Here is a 12,623-nt window from a genome sequence, read left to right as displayed (position 1 = left end):
ATCAATCCCTTCACCATCCAGAAACTGCCTACACAGTCTGGCCGCATGACACTTGGCATTGTCCTTCACCAGGAGGAACCCAGGGCCCACTGCACCAGTGTAAGATCTAATAGTGACCATGAGGATTTCATCCCAGGACCTAACAGCAGTCAGGGTACAGTTGCCTAGCACATGGAGGTCTGTATGACCTTCCAAGGTATGCCTCGGGAGAGCATCACTGATCCAGCACCAAACCGGTCATGCTGGGTGATGTTGCAGGCTGCATAACATTTACCGTGGTGTCTCCATACTCTTTCATGTCTATCATGTGTGCTCAGTGTGAACCTGCTCTCATCTGTGAAGATAACAAGGTGCCAATGGCAGAGCTGCCAATTGTGTATTCTTTGGCAATTGCCAGTCAAGCTGCACGGTGGTGTGCAGTGAATACAGGTCCAAGTAGAGGATGTAGGGCCTGCATGCCATCCTCATGGAGTCTGTTTCTGACAGTTTGGTCAGAAACATGCACATCAGTAGCCAGCTGGAAGTAATTTTGTAAGGCTCTGGCAGTGCACCTCCTGTTCTTCCTTGCACAAAGGAACATACACCAATTCTGCTGCTGGGTTGATGCCCTTCTACAGCCCTGTCCAGCTCTCATTGTGTAACGGCCCATCTGTTCACTTGCAACATTGCTGGGAGAAGCAGCAAACCTTCTTGAGAAGTTATGTATGGATGTGCCAACCTGGAAGAGCTGGACTACCTGTGCAACTTGAATCATCTGCAGGTGCCGCCTCACGCTACCAGTAGTGACAAGAACACTACTCCAGTGCACCTGTTGTCACTTTCATTTGCACCAAAGCAGGTGAAGTTGATTCACAATGGCTTATGGTTTCTAACTGGACAGATTGATATCCCTGAAGCTTAACTGACTTGGTGTTAGACTGTGATGATATTGTGCTTCCTTCATTTTTTTTGAGCAGTACAGTACTGGAAACCTTTTACAAAAGGCAAGAACTTTGCCTTGAACACAAAGCAAATGTGCAAGCTCATCAGCATAGCGTTCTAGTATGGAGATTATGGAGAAAATGATATTATCTGGGCCAACTGCTTTATGATCATCACAATTGCAATACATAATTGAAAAGGATTAGTGGAAAACATTTATAAGAGTAATCATCATATCCTAAAAACGTGTTAAAAAAATTACACAATCGTAGCAGTTTTGACTAACATACTGTATACATATTTGTATTATCGCACTTTTATTAAGATTAACATAATATTAGTTTTAACTTGTAATAACAACAACCCAGTGTCTGGCACCCTTCACCTCACTTCCCGTCCCCATATATAACTCTAAACCCACCCTGCAAAGTTCAAAGTTGTAAATGACAATACAAGGAAAGCTTGTGTGGATTGAGAAGTGCGGAGCGCTACTGAATCAACCAGTGGCAAAGAGACAGAAACCTAAGGATTAGGGCTGTGGCAGTGACCAAGGGACTTCTGTGTACTATCTAGCTGTGTCATTTCTGACCATTTGTCAGTGCAGGAACCACAGTCCTCAATGATCTTCAATGCTGAGAGTTCCTAAAGGATCACATTTTAAAGGAGGGCTTCCAGAGACAAAGAGTAAGAACAGTTGTCCTAGTGGCAAATAACTTTTTCTGGGTAACAGAAAGGTCTAGAAGTTACAGAAGTATGAGAAAGGAGAGGGAAGATAAAATTATCAAGGAGACAAACTGACCACCTAAATACATTTTTATGGTTTTATTTGTTTCGGAATAAAATTCTAAATTCAAAATTGTGTTTGTGTATTTACATAATACTAATTTATGCTGTAAGGATTTTTACATTTTTGTCTCTAGCACAACCGTGCTGCAGAGCATGAAACTCGGGGTAGATGTGAACAGACACAAGGAGATCATTGTGAAAGCAATTTCAGCCATTCTGCTGCTGCTCCTGAAACATTTCAAGTTAAACCATGTCTATCAGGTAATCCTCTTTAAATCAGCCTAGCACATTGTGTGTGAAATGCACAACTGTTTTGTCAAGTATTTGCTGTACTTAAATGACATTCACTCTTGTAAATAGTAATATTTGAGTTGATGTTTATGTAATACTTTGCACTATCCTACTGTTTTTGAGGTGTCACATATTCTGATTTATTTAAGTGTGTATCTAAATGTTCTTTATGTATTAAAATATGTTGCCATCCTTCTTCTTGTACTGAAATTGTGTCTCTGTCACAATTGCCTTTTTTATTAGTTTGAATACATGGCCCAGCATTTGGTGTTTGCAAACTGCATCCCTTTGATCCTGAAGTTTTTCAATCAGAACATCATGTCCTATATCACTGCAAAAAACAGGTAAGCACTGTTAACATGATTAGAATAAAACACACATTTTGTTACTTTTCGTTATAACTTAGTATTTTGGCAATTAATCATTTTGAAATAGTTTAATGAGTAGAAATTTGGATGGTTTTAAATATCATCCCTAATGACACTGTAGCATAATTACAGTCTCCTTGATGGCTGTATTAGAGTACGGCTTCTGTATAGTCAAAGAATGTGAGGGATTATAGGAGTGTCTTTTTTCAGGTATTACCGTCTAGTTGTCTTTATCTGTGCATCAGCATTAAATGTCAATAATGGCTCTTGGTGATGACAATATTTACTCGCCCGTTTGGGATATTTACTTGTCCCAATGGCAAATAACTTTTCCTGGGTAACAGAAAGGTCTAGAAGTTAGAGAAGTATGAGAAAGGAGACCCATTGTGTGTTTTGGTTGACTGCTCTGCCCCACTCATGAATATGGATGAATTACAGTAGAGTGGCAAAATGCATAGAAACATTCATGACTGTTTTTTGTAGCATGTTCTTTTTTGTATCCACTAGATGGCAGCAGAATACTGTCCCAAGTGCTGCGTAACCTGACAGACACTCTGGCTTAACCATATTTACATTGAATTCATTCACTTTGAGTTAATGCCAAGGAGGTTAAACACTAGTAATGTCTGATTATGAGAACGCTTTATTGTTTGTACTGTCTTTCATGAGGAAAAGAACATGGTTATTGCTTGTATTGTATGGTTTCATATTGCATATCTTTTTTTTTTTTTGTTTCAGTATATCCGTTTTGGATTTCCCTTCTTGTGTCATCCATGAACTACCTGAGCTGACTGCAGAAAGTCTGGTACGATTCTAAATAATTGAACAACTGAGACTGAGAGTTTTTATTTCCTCTTTTGGCAATATGAAAACTATGTAATGGATGACTGTGATTTTTAATTTGAATAAATTAGTCTTCACATTATTTATACTGTCTTCTAAATAAAAAGAAGTTCATAATATAACCTGCTTCTTTAAAAAAAGAAAGGACACTGCATTGGTATTATCAGACGTCATTTTTTTTGAGACCTCTAATTGTATAAAGGGTGGCCATTTCCTACTTTTTAAATTTCATTCTTTGCATTTTATTTCATGGTGACTAACCACGCGAGTCCATGGAGCGCCTGCTAGGGGATACTGTGTAATTTTTTTTTTTTTCTGGCATTCAGTCTAGTACCCACCAGATATTGTTATTTCATGCGCACCAGATACGACTGCATGTGCCTATACACCAAAGATTTTATGACTCTCGTTGCCATTATTTTGTATAACCATTAAACTGAAAGGTGTCTTTTCTTTATTGCATAACTGCAAACATGATTAACATGTCAGATTAGCCAATGAATTTCATTAGTGTACTCATGTTTGGCTACGCATGTATCACTTGTAATTTAACTTAGGAATCCCATCCAAAACGTGATAATAAAAGCTGTCACCGTATCAGTTATCTCCATCCATCCATTATCCAACCTGCTATATCCTAACTACAGGGTCACAGGGGTCTGCTGGAGCCAATCCCAGCCAACACAGGGCACAAGGCAGGACACAAACCCCGGGCAGGGCGCCAGCCCACCACAGATGGGTTATCTCTCCACTGTTAAATATCACAGTTCATTCTGTAGAGTGCAGTGAGTGACTCAGTGTGCCAAGCTTGCCAATGGATTTGACTAGAATATTCAAGTTTAACCTGGCAAAATTCATCTCATTTTAACAATGGCATCTCTCTTGTCACAAAACAGTAACAATTAAATTGGCACGATGCAGTTTAACTCTTTAAAGTGCATGCTAAATACTACAGTTCATTGGAATAGATAAGCAAGTTTGCCAAAGATGTTATACATGGTGTACCCACATGAGGTTGGGCAAAATTCACATGCAATCAGAAAATGGAATATGAATAGCTCTCACAAGCTGTGTGAATAACAAGCTGGCAGCGAGTTAATAAGTACCTGCAAATTGTTTGCTAACAAATTTAATTAACTTTTTACTACACAGTAGAGAAGTGAGCTGCTGCTTTATGGATCCAATGACTTGGGTTTTACTGTATACCTCTATAAACTCGGTTATCAGTTATTCTGTTAACCGGAAATGTCAATCTCAATTTATTTATATAGCACATTTAAAACAACATAGTAATGCTGCGGCCAAAGTGCTTTACAATAATAGAATAAATGAAAAAACAATAAAAAATAAAACATAAATAGTAATAAAATATATGAACATAAAATAAGATAGATAATAAATAGAAATAATGTTATATGATCACAAAGAGGAAACCATCAGTATTACTGAAGGTCACTGAATGCAAGTGAAAAGAAGTGAGTTTTTAATCTTGTTTTAAACTGTTCAATTGTAGACGACTCCTTTATGTAATGAGGTAAAGAGTTCCACAGGCGAGGGGCAGCAGCTGCAAAGGCCCTGTCCCCCTTGGTTTTACATTTGGTATGAGGGACAACAAGAGACAACTGACCAGAAGATCTAAGCACTCTGGATGGCTGGTGTAAAACACACAGTTCAGATAAATAGGGAGGAACAAGCCAATGTAAAGATTCAAAAACTAGCAACAAGATTTTAAAATCAATTCGAAAACTGACAGGCAGCCAGTGTAAAGAAGCTAAAATAGGAGAAACAGAGTCATACTTTCATGCCCCAACCAGAAAGCGAGCGGCAGCATTTTGGACCTGCTGTAACCTGTGTGTCAGAGATTTGTTAATTCCAGAATACAGCGAATTGCAGTAATCGAGGCAAGAAAAAATAAAAGCATGAGTAGCTTACTCAAGATCTTTAGAAGATAAAAAGGGCTTTATCTTACCTAATAGACAAAGTTGGAAAAAGCAACTCTTGACTACAGAATTTACTTGTTTCTCAAAAGAGAGGTTACTGTCAAAGGTAACACCAAGATTGTGAACTTGAAGTTTGGAAAAGGCAGAGCAAGAGCTGAGAAGTCCAAGACCAATTTGGGCTTTAGCTGATGGACCCACTATAAGCACCTCCATTTTATTGGAAATGATATGTAGATGCACATAATAGTGTGGGGTATTCAGAAAGTATATGGTGCACACAGGATAGTATTTATTCCCAAATTAATTCCCAGAAACAAAAAATTACTCTGTGTCTACTCTGGGGCTCCATACCAGTAACTTAGAATTAAGTGCTTAATGAAAATAATACAAATCATGACAGTAAGGGGAATTGTTGAGCACAACTATGGATTTCATTCAGAGGCACATTGAGGATCTCCTAAAGCTGATGATATCCCCCACCTCAGGGCCTGAAGCACTGGGTGGTTCGGGCCCATCCCTATGGTTGAGATTGCTAGATTGATTACAATTCTTTGCTGTGGCCAGGCTACACGGGGGGATGAGATACACCAGGAATTGCCGAGAGCACTGGAGATTGTTGAGAGTTTGGGCAAACATTCCTCTTCAATGTTTAGTGGAAGTTAGGGTCCGTGCCTTAGGACTGTTGGACTAGGGTGGTGGTCATCACAGACTCATTAAATTGAGAATAACTCCTTTGGACCGTAATATTGGGATGATAATAGAACTATAACATTGATCTTTAAAGATAACACTTTGCATTTAGATTGTTTTTAGTCGTAAACAGAATTTCACTGAAGTAGTCAGATTTAAAATAATGGAAGTTGTCCAGTTGAATGTCAGAATTTTCTAATGTAATGCAGCATTTGTAGTTGCGTAATCAGAAGTGTTTTTCTAATTCAGTTAGTTGTTTATTTTTCTGATAGAGTTGTTTGTACAGTCTGCACCACTGACTCAGTTTTTTAGAAGAAAAAAATTATTTTATCTGTGAAGGCTCCAATTGTATACATAAATACAAGGCTGCGTAATTACAGTATACTACTGTATTTATGAATCCGTTTCCAAAAAAAGAATAAATATAATGAGTAAACATTCTTGTGGTCTTTTCCACTGGCAGCTGTCACCATAATGTTTCATTTTTAGGAAGCTGGGGACAACAACCAATTCTGCTGGAGGAATCTTTTTTCCTGCATCAATCTGCTGCGGATACTGAACAAGCTTACAAAATGGAAGCATTCAAGGACTATGGTAAGGAAACTCCTTTCTGTCTTAAATCCAAGAGATTTAGCTGTCAAATTACAGGGAAATAATAGTGCACTGCATGTCCTACTCTTTGTAAAAAGTTCACTAGTAGGTCTCAATTTAGTATGTCATTATGCAGCTTTTTCGGGGAAACAACTTTCAACTAAAATGTCTGTGCTTCTCTGTTTTCTAAAGATGCTTGTGGTTTTTAAGTCCGCCCCCATCCTGAAGCGGGCACTCAAAGTGAAGCAGGCCATGATGCAACTTTATGTCTTGAAGTTACTGAAGGTGCAAACTAAATATCTTGGCCGCCAGTGGCGGAAGAGCAACATGAAAACCATGTCTGCAATCTACCAGAAAGTGCGCCATCGCCTGAATGATGACTGGGCCTACGGCAACGGTGAGTAAGAGAAGACCTTATTGGTAATTTTTGTTTTCCTGCATGCTGAACAAGCAAGTTGTGCTGCTAATTACATGGCCTTTTAATGTAACTACCTCACTACTGTCTTGCTCTAATGCTAGCCAAGTTAATTACATTTCACAACAGTCACTCACTCCACTGTCATGGATGTATAATTTATCAACTATTATCATTGCTAGCTCTGTATCATGTTGCTGTATTAAGTGACATGTTGGATTATTAGGTATGTGGAGAATTTTTATTGGTGAGCAGTTGTGACTTTAGGAAATGTTTTACGATGCACAGTAGTACAATTTAGTCAAAGTGAACTTTATTGTCATCTCAACCATATACAAGTATACAGATAGACAGAATTGCGAAGATTAGGGTCCACAGTTTAACAACATGATGTGCAAATAATAAATTAAAAGTAGAATGAAAATTTAAAAATTTAAAAATTAGATATTGTGCAAAGATAGGACAAAGAAGTAGCAGCAATATGGATGTGTAAGATATGTAATATAATAAATAATAGATATAGATAACACAGAAATTATCAGTGTATGATAATAGTTGTTTAAGTGATGTCAGGGATTAAGACATTGTGTATCTGCATATTCTGTCCACACCCAGCATACCACCAACAAGGCCACGGTGCACTAGAATAAGTTTAATGTAAATTGTCCAAAAAGGAGATTTGAATACAGGGAGAAACACAAAGTACTAAATGGGGAAAAAAAAACAAAAAGAAAAAATATGTCTCATTGTCTAAAGCTGTTGTAGTCCAATCCACAATCCATATCCTATTCAAGCATTCTCTTTTCCACTTTCCGTAACTCACAAAGTCACTCTTGTCTCTGCTGCTCTCACTAGCTGAGTGTTTGTCCCAGCGTATCTCCTCACTTCACACTCAATAAGACTTAGAAGGTCAGGGCTGACTTACCTGATCACAAAAGATTTCCACCCCTATGGGTAGCACTACACCAGGATAAATCTCTTCTTGTAGCTGTCCTGTTCCCGCACTCCTGAGCCCCTTAATTTTTCATTTTGCCTGTCATCCTCCTCCTCCCCATACACATTTTTTTTTGTGGTTTTATCTTGACTGCTGGGTCATTTTTCTTGTATCCTGGAATGGAATTGGGTTAGAGAGCCACTTTCTCTAATTTGTATCAGTGCCTTTGTCAATTTCCATTTCTTACATTTCTTCCTAGCAATCTTCCAGCATTATCATTACAAGCTTATTCCAGTTCAGGGTCATGGAGACCAGAACCTCTCCTGGTGAAGGCATCATGTGCAAGACTAAAACCAACCATGGATGGAAATCAGACAGCCACACAAACACAGAGTTTACCTAATATTTACATTTATTTGCTTAGTAGACGTTTTGATCCAAAGTGACTTACAAAAGAGGTCAACATAACCCAGGAGAGATTGTTGTTTCCTGAGATGCTGTATTGGGTTAATAAAGCTTAGGATGTTGTATCAGACCTGCAAATCTGGATATTTAACTCTTGTGCCATGTCTGTTCTGAAACAATGAAGTCTCTGAAGTATTCATCAATGTCAGATATGGTTATTTGGGTTCAGTGAAGACTAAATGTAATGATTTTTCCAAATATTTGGGAATTCCAGCTCCTGCCCTAGGAGATACCCAGTGTTGTCTTATTTTTCGTTCGATTTAAAGATAACAATTTCTTAATATATGTGGCAACTTTCTCAAAGTTATAATTCTACTTTACTTTACTAAAATCTTCTATTTGTAGATCTGGATGCTCGTCCTTGGGATTTCCAGGCTGAAGAATGTGCTCTGCGAGCCAATATCGAGCGTTTCAACAGCCGCCGCTATGATAAGACGCAGAGCAATCCAGACTTCCTGCCTGTGGACAACTGCCTACAGAGTGTGCTGGGACAGAGGGTAGAACTTCCAGAGGATTTCCAGATGAACTATGACCTCTGGCTTGAGCGAGAAGTTTTCTCCAAGCCCATTTCCTGGGAGGAACTTCTGCACTGATGCTTCAGTTATAGGGGAACATTTGAGTAAAAACACTAAAGGATGGAAGTTTTCTGTACAAAGACATAAAAAAATTTAAGCGAAACACAGAGAAGTTGACTGCCTGTTAGGTATTCTGATTGAAACCTTCCAATGCTCACCTAACAGTTGCCTTGTTTCCTTACTTGCTTTTAATTGAAATATTTATAGAATTTTATAAGTTAAAATGGGGGGTGAGGGACGACTGATCTCCTGTTGACCAGGTGGAAGCATTCTTGATCATGTTTCTTTTACAGGTTGCTATTGGGCTAACTTACCCATTGATTAAAATCTGTGAAGTGTGATAGAGTAGCATCCCAAATATCTCGTAACGGCTAATCATTGTAAATGAAGTCCTTCTCATCGGAATGGAGCTCTCCATCACTTACAAGAAAAGGTAAATAAAATACCAAATAGTGCAAAAATAGCGTTTCCTTCAAGTTGCAGAGTCATTTTGAAACAAAGCATTTTTAATATTGATCATTTTACAAACTGTATAAATATAATTTTGGATCAGAATTTGGGTTTGCACAACATTCCAATATGCTCTTTTAAATGACCACCTCTTTAATTGAGAATATGAATAGTAATGTTTTGCAGCAAAAACATTTGAAATGTGAGACTGTGTTTTATGTTCATTTTGAAGCAATCTATGAAATGTGGTTAAAACTCTTGGAACTCTTTCTTGTCTTGTAAGAGTGCTGGTTTCTATCAGTGTTTTCACTTCCTTGAATGTCTGTGGTAAACAAAATATTACTATTAATTAATTATAACCCTTATTGTTAACTACACAACAACAGACGCTTACTTGACAGTGCCCTTAAAATGGGTGCGCCTGGCTCACTGTATTGTGAAACGTACAGCATACAAACAGAACGGGTCATTTTAAATGTGCGTCGACATGAGTGACACTAAGTATCAGCCAGGTTTCTGCCCATCTCTGTGGACCATGATATGCTCTGAGGTGTCCCAAGTTATGTAGTCATTCTTTTTAATTGTTGTCCTGGGCTGCATCTTATTATTTTGGCAGAACTGATTTGGGTTATCATCAACTTAACTCCAGTTTTGTCTCCTTTTATTTATTATTATTATTATTATTTTTTTTTTGCAGTTTAACAGGTAATATTTGTCTAGTAGGTCTTTATAATGTTGGAGGCACAGTGTATCATCTGATCTTAGTCTTTCAGATTTGTTACAATGGTGCTTTTTCACTCTCTCTCTCTCTCTCCCCTCTTCCTTATTTAAAACCCTGGATGACTTTAGGGTAAGTTGTTGGTTAAAATCCATATGCAAGCAAGAAACAATTCACACAAGATACATCTCCTGAATGGATTTGTTGTTGGGGTTATTACAATTCAGTGCCATTGGGGAGATGCCATACAGAGCGGCATTTATTGGAAAACGTGTTACATTCAGATTTTAGCTGCTTCTCTTTTACATACTCACACAACTTGTTTTATATTCTTGTAATTTTATTCAGTTAACCCAATTTTAATGGTGCTGGTTTAAGTTAAAATGAATGCTTATACATTATGTGGCATTATGAGAAACAAATTCAGCAATTCACACTGCTGACAGGTGGCACTGTTTAGCAACATCCATTGAAGATAATGGTAAAAAGATTTCATTGTAATTTTTTAGGGAAAAAGTTATGCATTGCAGCTTACTTTTTTATTATTCATTGGACTTTTGTATATCTGTATACTGTATTTAATAAATGTAATCTGTTAATTTAAATGTTTTTGTAGTCTTGATGGGACACTTTACTTGCATTTTTTTAAACTACTACAATTTGCCTGTTCAAACTTCTGGGGGCATCTAACTAGTTTTCTTTCTTCAGAGTCGCACATTTGTGAGCATGTACATCAACAGTTGGTGAAGGCAGCATGGATGACAAATCAGAGTACATACAAAATAAAAAACATATTCATAAATGTGTTAAAATGTTTAAGAAATATAAAACACCTATAGTGCCCTCCATAATATTTGGGACAAAGACACATTTGTCTTTGATTTACCCATCTGCTCCACAGTTTCAAGTTCCAAATCAAACAATTCAGATGTAAATAAAGTGCACATTGCAGACTTTAAATTAAAGATATTTGCATACATTTCAGTCACACCAACTAGAAATTACAACACATTTTCTACATGGTCACCCATTTCAGGGCACCATAATGATTGGGACAATTGACGTCACAGGTGTTTGTGGCTACTCGGGTATGTTTCAGTGTCTCGTTTTATATTATATATATATCTCAATCCATCCATCCATTATCCAACCCGCTATATCCTAACTACAGGGTCACGGGGGTCTGCTGGAGCCAATCCCAGCCAACAGAGGGCGCAAGGCAGGAAACAAACCCCAGGCAGGGCGCCAGCCCACCGCAGATATATCTATTGTAATAAAAAAAATCTTTGGGAGTGAGACTAGGGAGACGAGACGTGATCTTCTCGGAAGGCAATTTGAAGTCCAGCAAGAGGCACTTTAACTTGCTTGCAGCTTTTAAAGCAACGACAAGAGACAAGCAAAACACGCAGCTTGCCAGCAGTAGAAAGCCAGCAGATGATCCGACTGCTTCTCCTTGCGTGCGTTCAGCCACCCAAACCCCCCCACAACGCAAGCGACAGAGACGCAAATTGGCAAAAGGACAGATGCTGTACAGGCTTTAAATTGATTGACAGGCAGCGCAACAGCAGCATCTGCAGAAAGACAGCAGATGATCCGACGGCATCTCCTTAGCATGCATTCAGTTGCGCCCCCTTCACAAAACAAGCAGCGCTATACATCCTGCAAGAAAAAGATTTAACCATGCCCGGGGTCGGAAATAAAGGACAAGTATTGTTTTTACAATGTCACGCAAGACAAGGCAGTGAGCCATCATTTAAAACAAGTCCATGGACATCTAACCTAGCAGTTGTTGGATTGCTTTTGGCAGACACACTTCATATGCTCCCAGCTCTTAAAACAATGACAAGCAACAAGCAAAACACACAGCTCGCCAGCAGCAGAAAGCCAGCAGATGATCTGACCGCTTCTCCTTAGCATGAGTTCAGCCACCCTAACCCCCCCGCACAATGCGAGTGGCAGAGACACAAAATGGCAAAAGGACAGCTGCTGTACAGGCTTTGAAATTATCAGGCAGCGAGACAAGCAGAGCACGATGATCCGATGGCATCTCCTTAGTGTGTGTTCAGCCGCACCCCCCTTCACAACGCGAGCAGCGTTATACGTCCTGCGAGAAAGAGATGCAACCACACACGGGGCCAGAAATAAAGGCCAAGTATTGTTTTTACAAATGTTTTAAAGTAAAAGTGAAAATAACGCATATGTAACAATTCTTCTGAAAATAACAATCTCTTTAAATTGTATCTCCAGTAAACCAAACCCGGGGGTGGGCAAGCGAAGCGAGCAGGGGGCAGAGACCCCTAGTTTTTATTGATTTTAAATTGAAACGGATAACATTCCATACATTAAAGACAAATTTAACAAATCAAACAAAATTCAAAACCCACATATGCTCCAGAATTCTAGAAGAAGGTCTTGTGGACAGACAAGACAAAGATGAACGTACATCAGAGTTGATGGCAAGAGCAAAGTGTGGAGACAAAAATGATCTGCCTAAGGTCTAAAGCATACCACCTTATCTGTTAAACTTGGAGGTAGGGGTGTTATGGCCTGGGCATGAATGGCTGCCACAGCTACTGGCACACTTATTGTCATTGATGGTGTAACTGCTGACAACAGTCAGACCATAAATTCTGAGG

General features: G+C 38.7%; 1 protein-coding gene across 1 annotated transcript in view; it reads left to right on the top strand.

Annotated features, from left to right (window-relative positions):
- Positions 1-10,467, top strand: part of strip1 (striatin interacting protein 1) — a 47,090-nt gene extending 36,623 nt beyond the window's left edge. The window contains exons 16-21 of the mRNA XM_039748541.1: positions 1,842-1,968; positions 2,242-2,342; positions 3,105-3,171; positions 6,329-6,433; positions 6,623-6,827; positions 8,590-10,467. Coding sequence (XP_039604475.1) covers positions 1,842-1,968; positions 2,242-2,342; positions 3,105-3,171; positions 6,329-6,433; positions 6,623-6,827; positions 8,590-8,837 — 853 coding nt within the window. The 3' untranslated portion in view covers positions 8,838-10,467. The remainder of the gene's footprint in view (positions 1-1,841; positions 1,969-2,241; positions 2,343-3,104; positions 3,172-6,328; positions 6,434-6,622; positions 6,828-8,589) is intronic.
- Positions 10,468-12,623: the final 2,156 nt, after the last annotated feature.

Source organism: Polypterus senegalus, chromosome 3, assembly GCF_016835505.1.
Source record: "Polypterus senegalus isolate Bchr_013 chromosome 3, ASM1683550v1, whole genome shotgun sequence".
NCBI classification, from domain to species: domain Eukaryota; kingdom Metazoa; phylum Chordata; class Cladistia; order Polypteriformes; family Polypteridae; genus Polypterus; species Polypterus senegalus.
The sequence above is the reverse complement of the archived record's forward strand: the minus strand, read 5'-3'. Positions and strand labels throughout refer to the sequence as shown.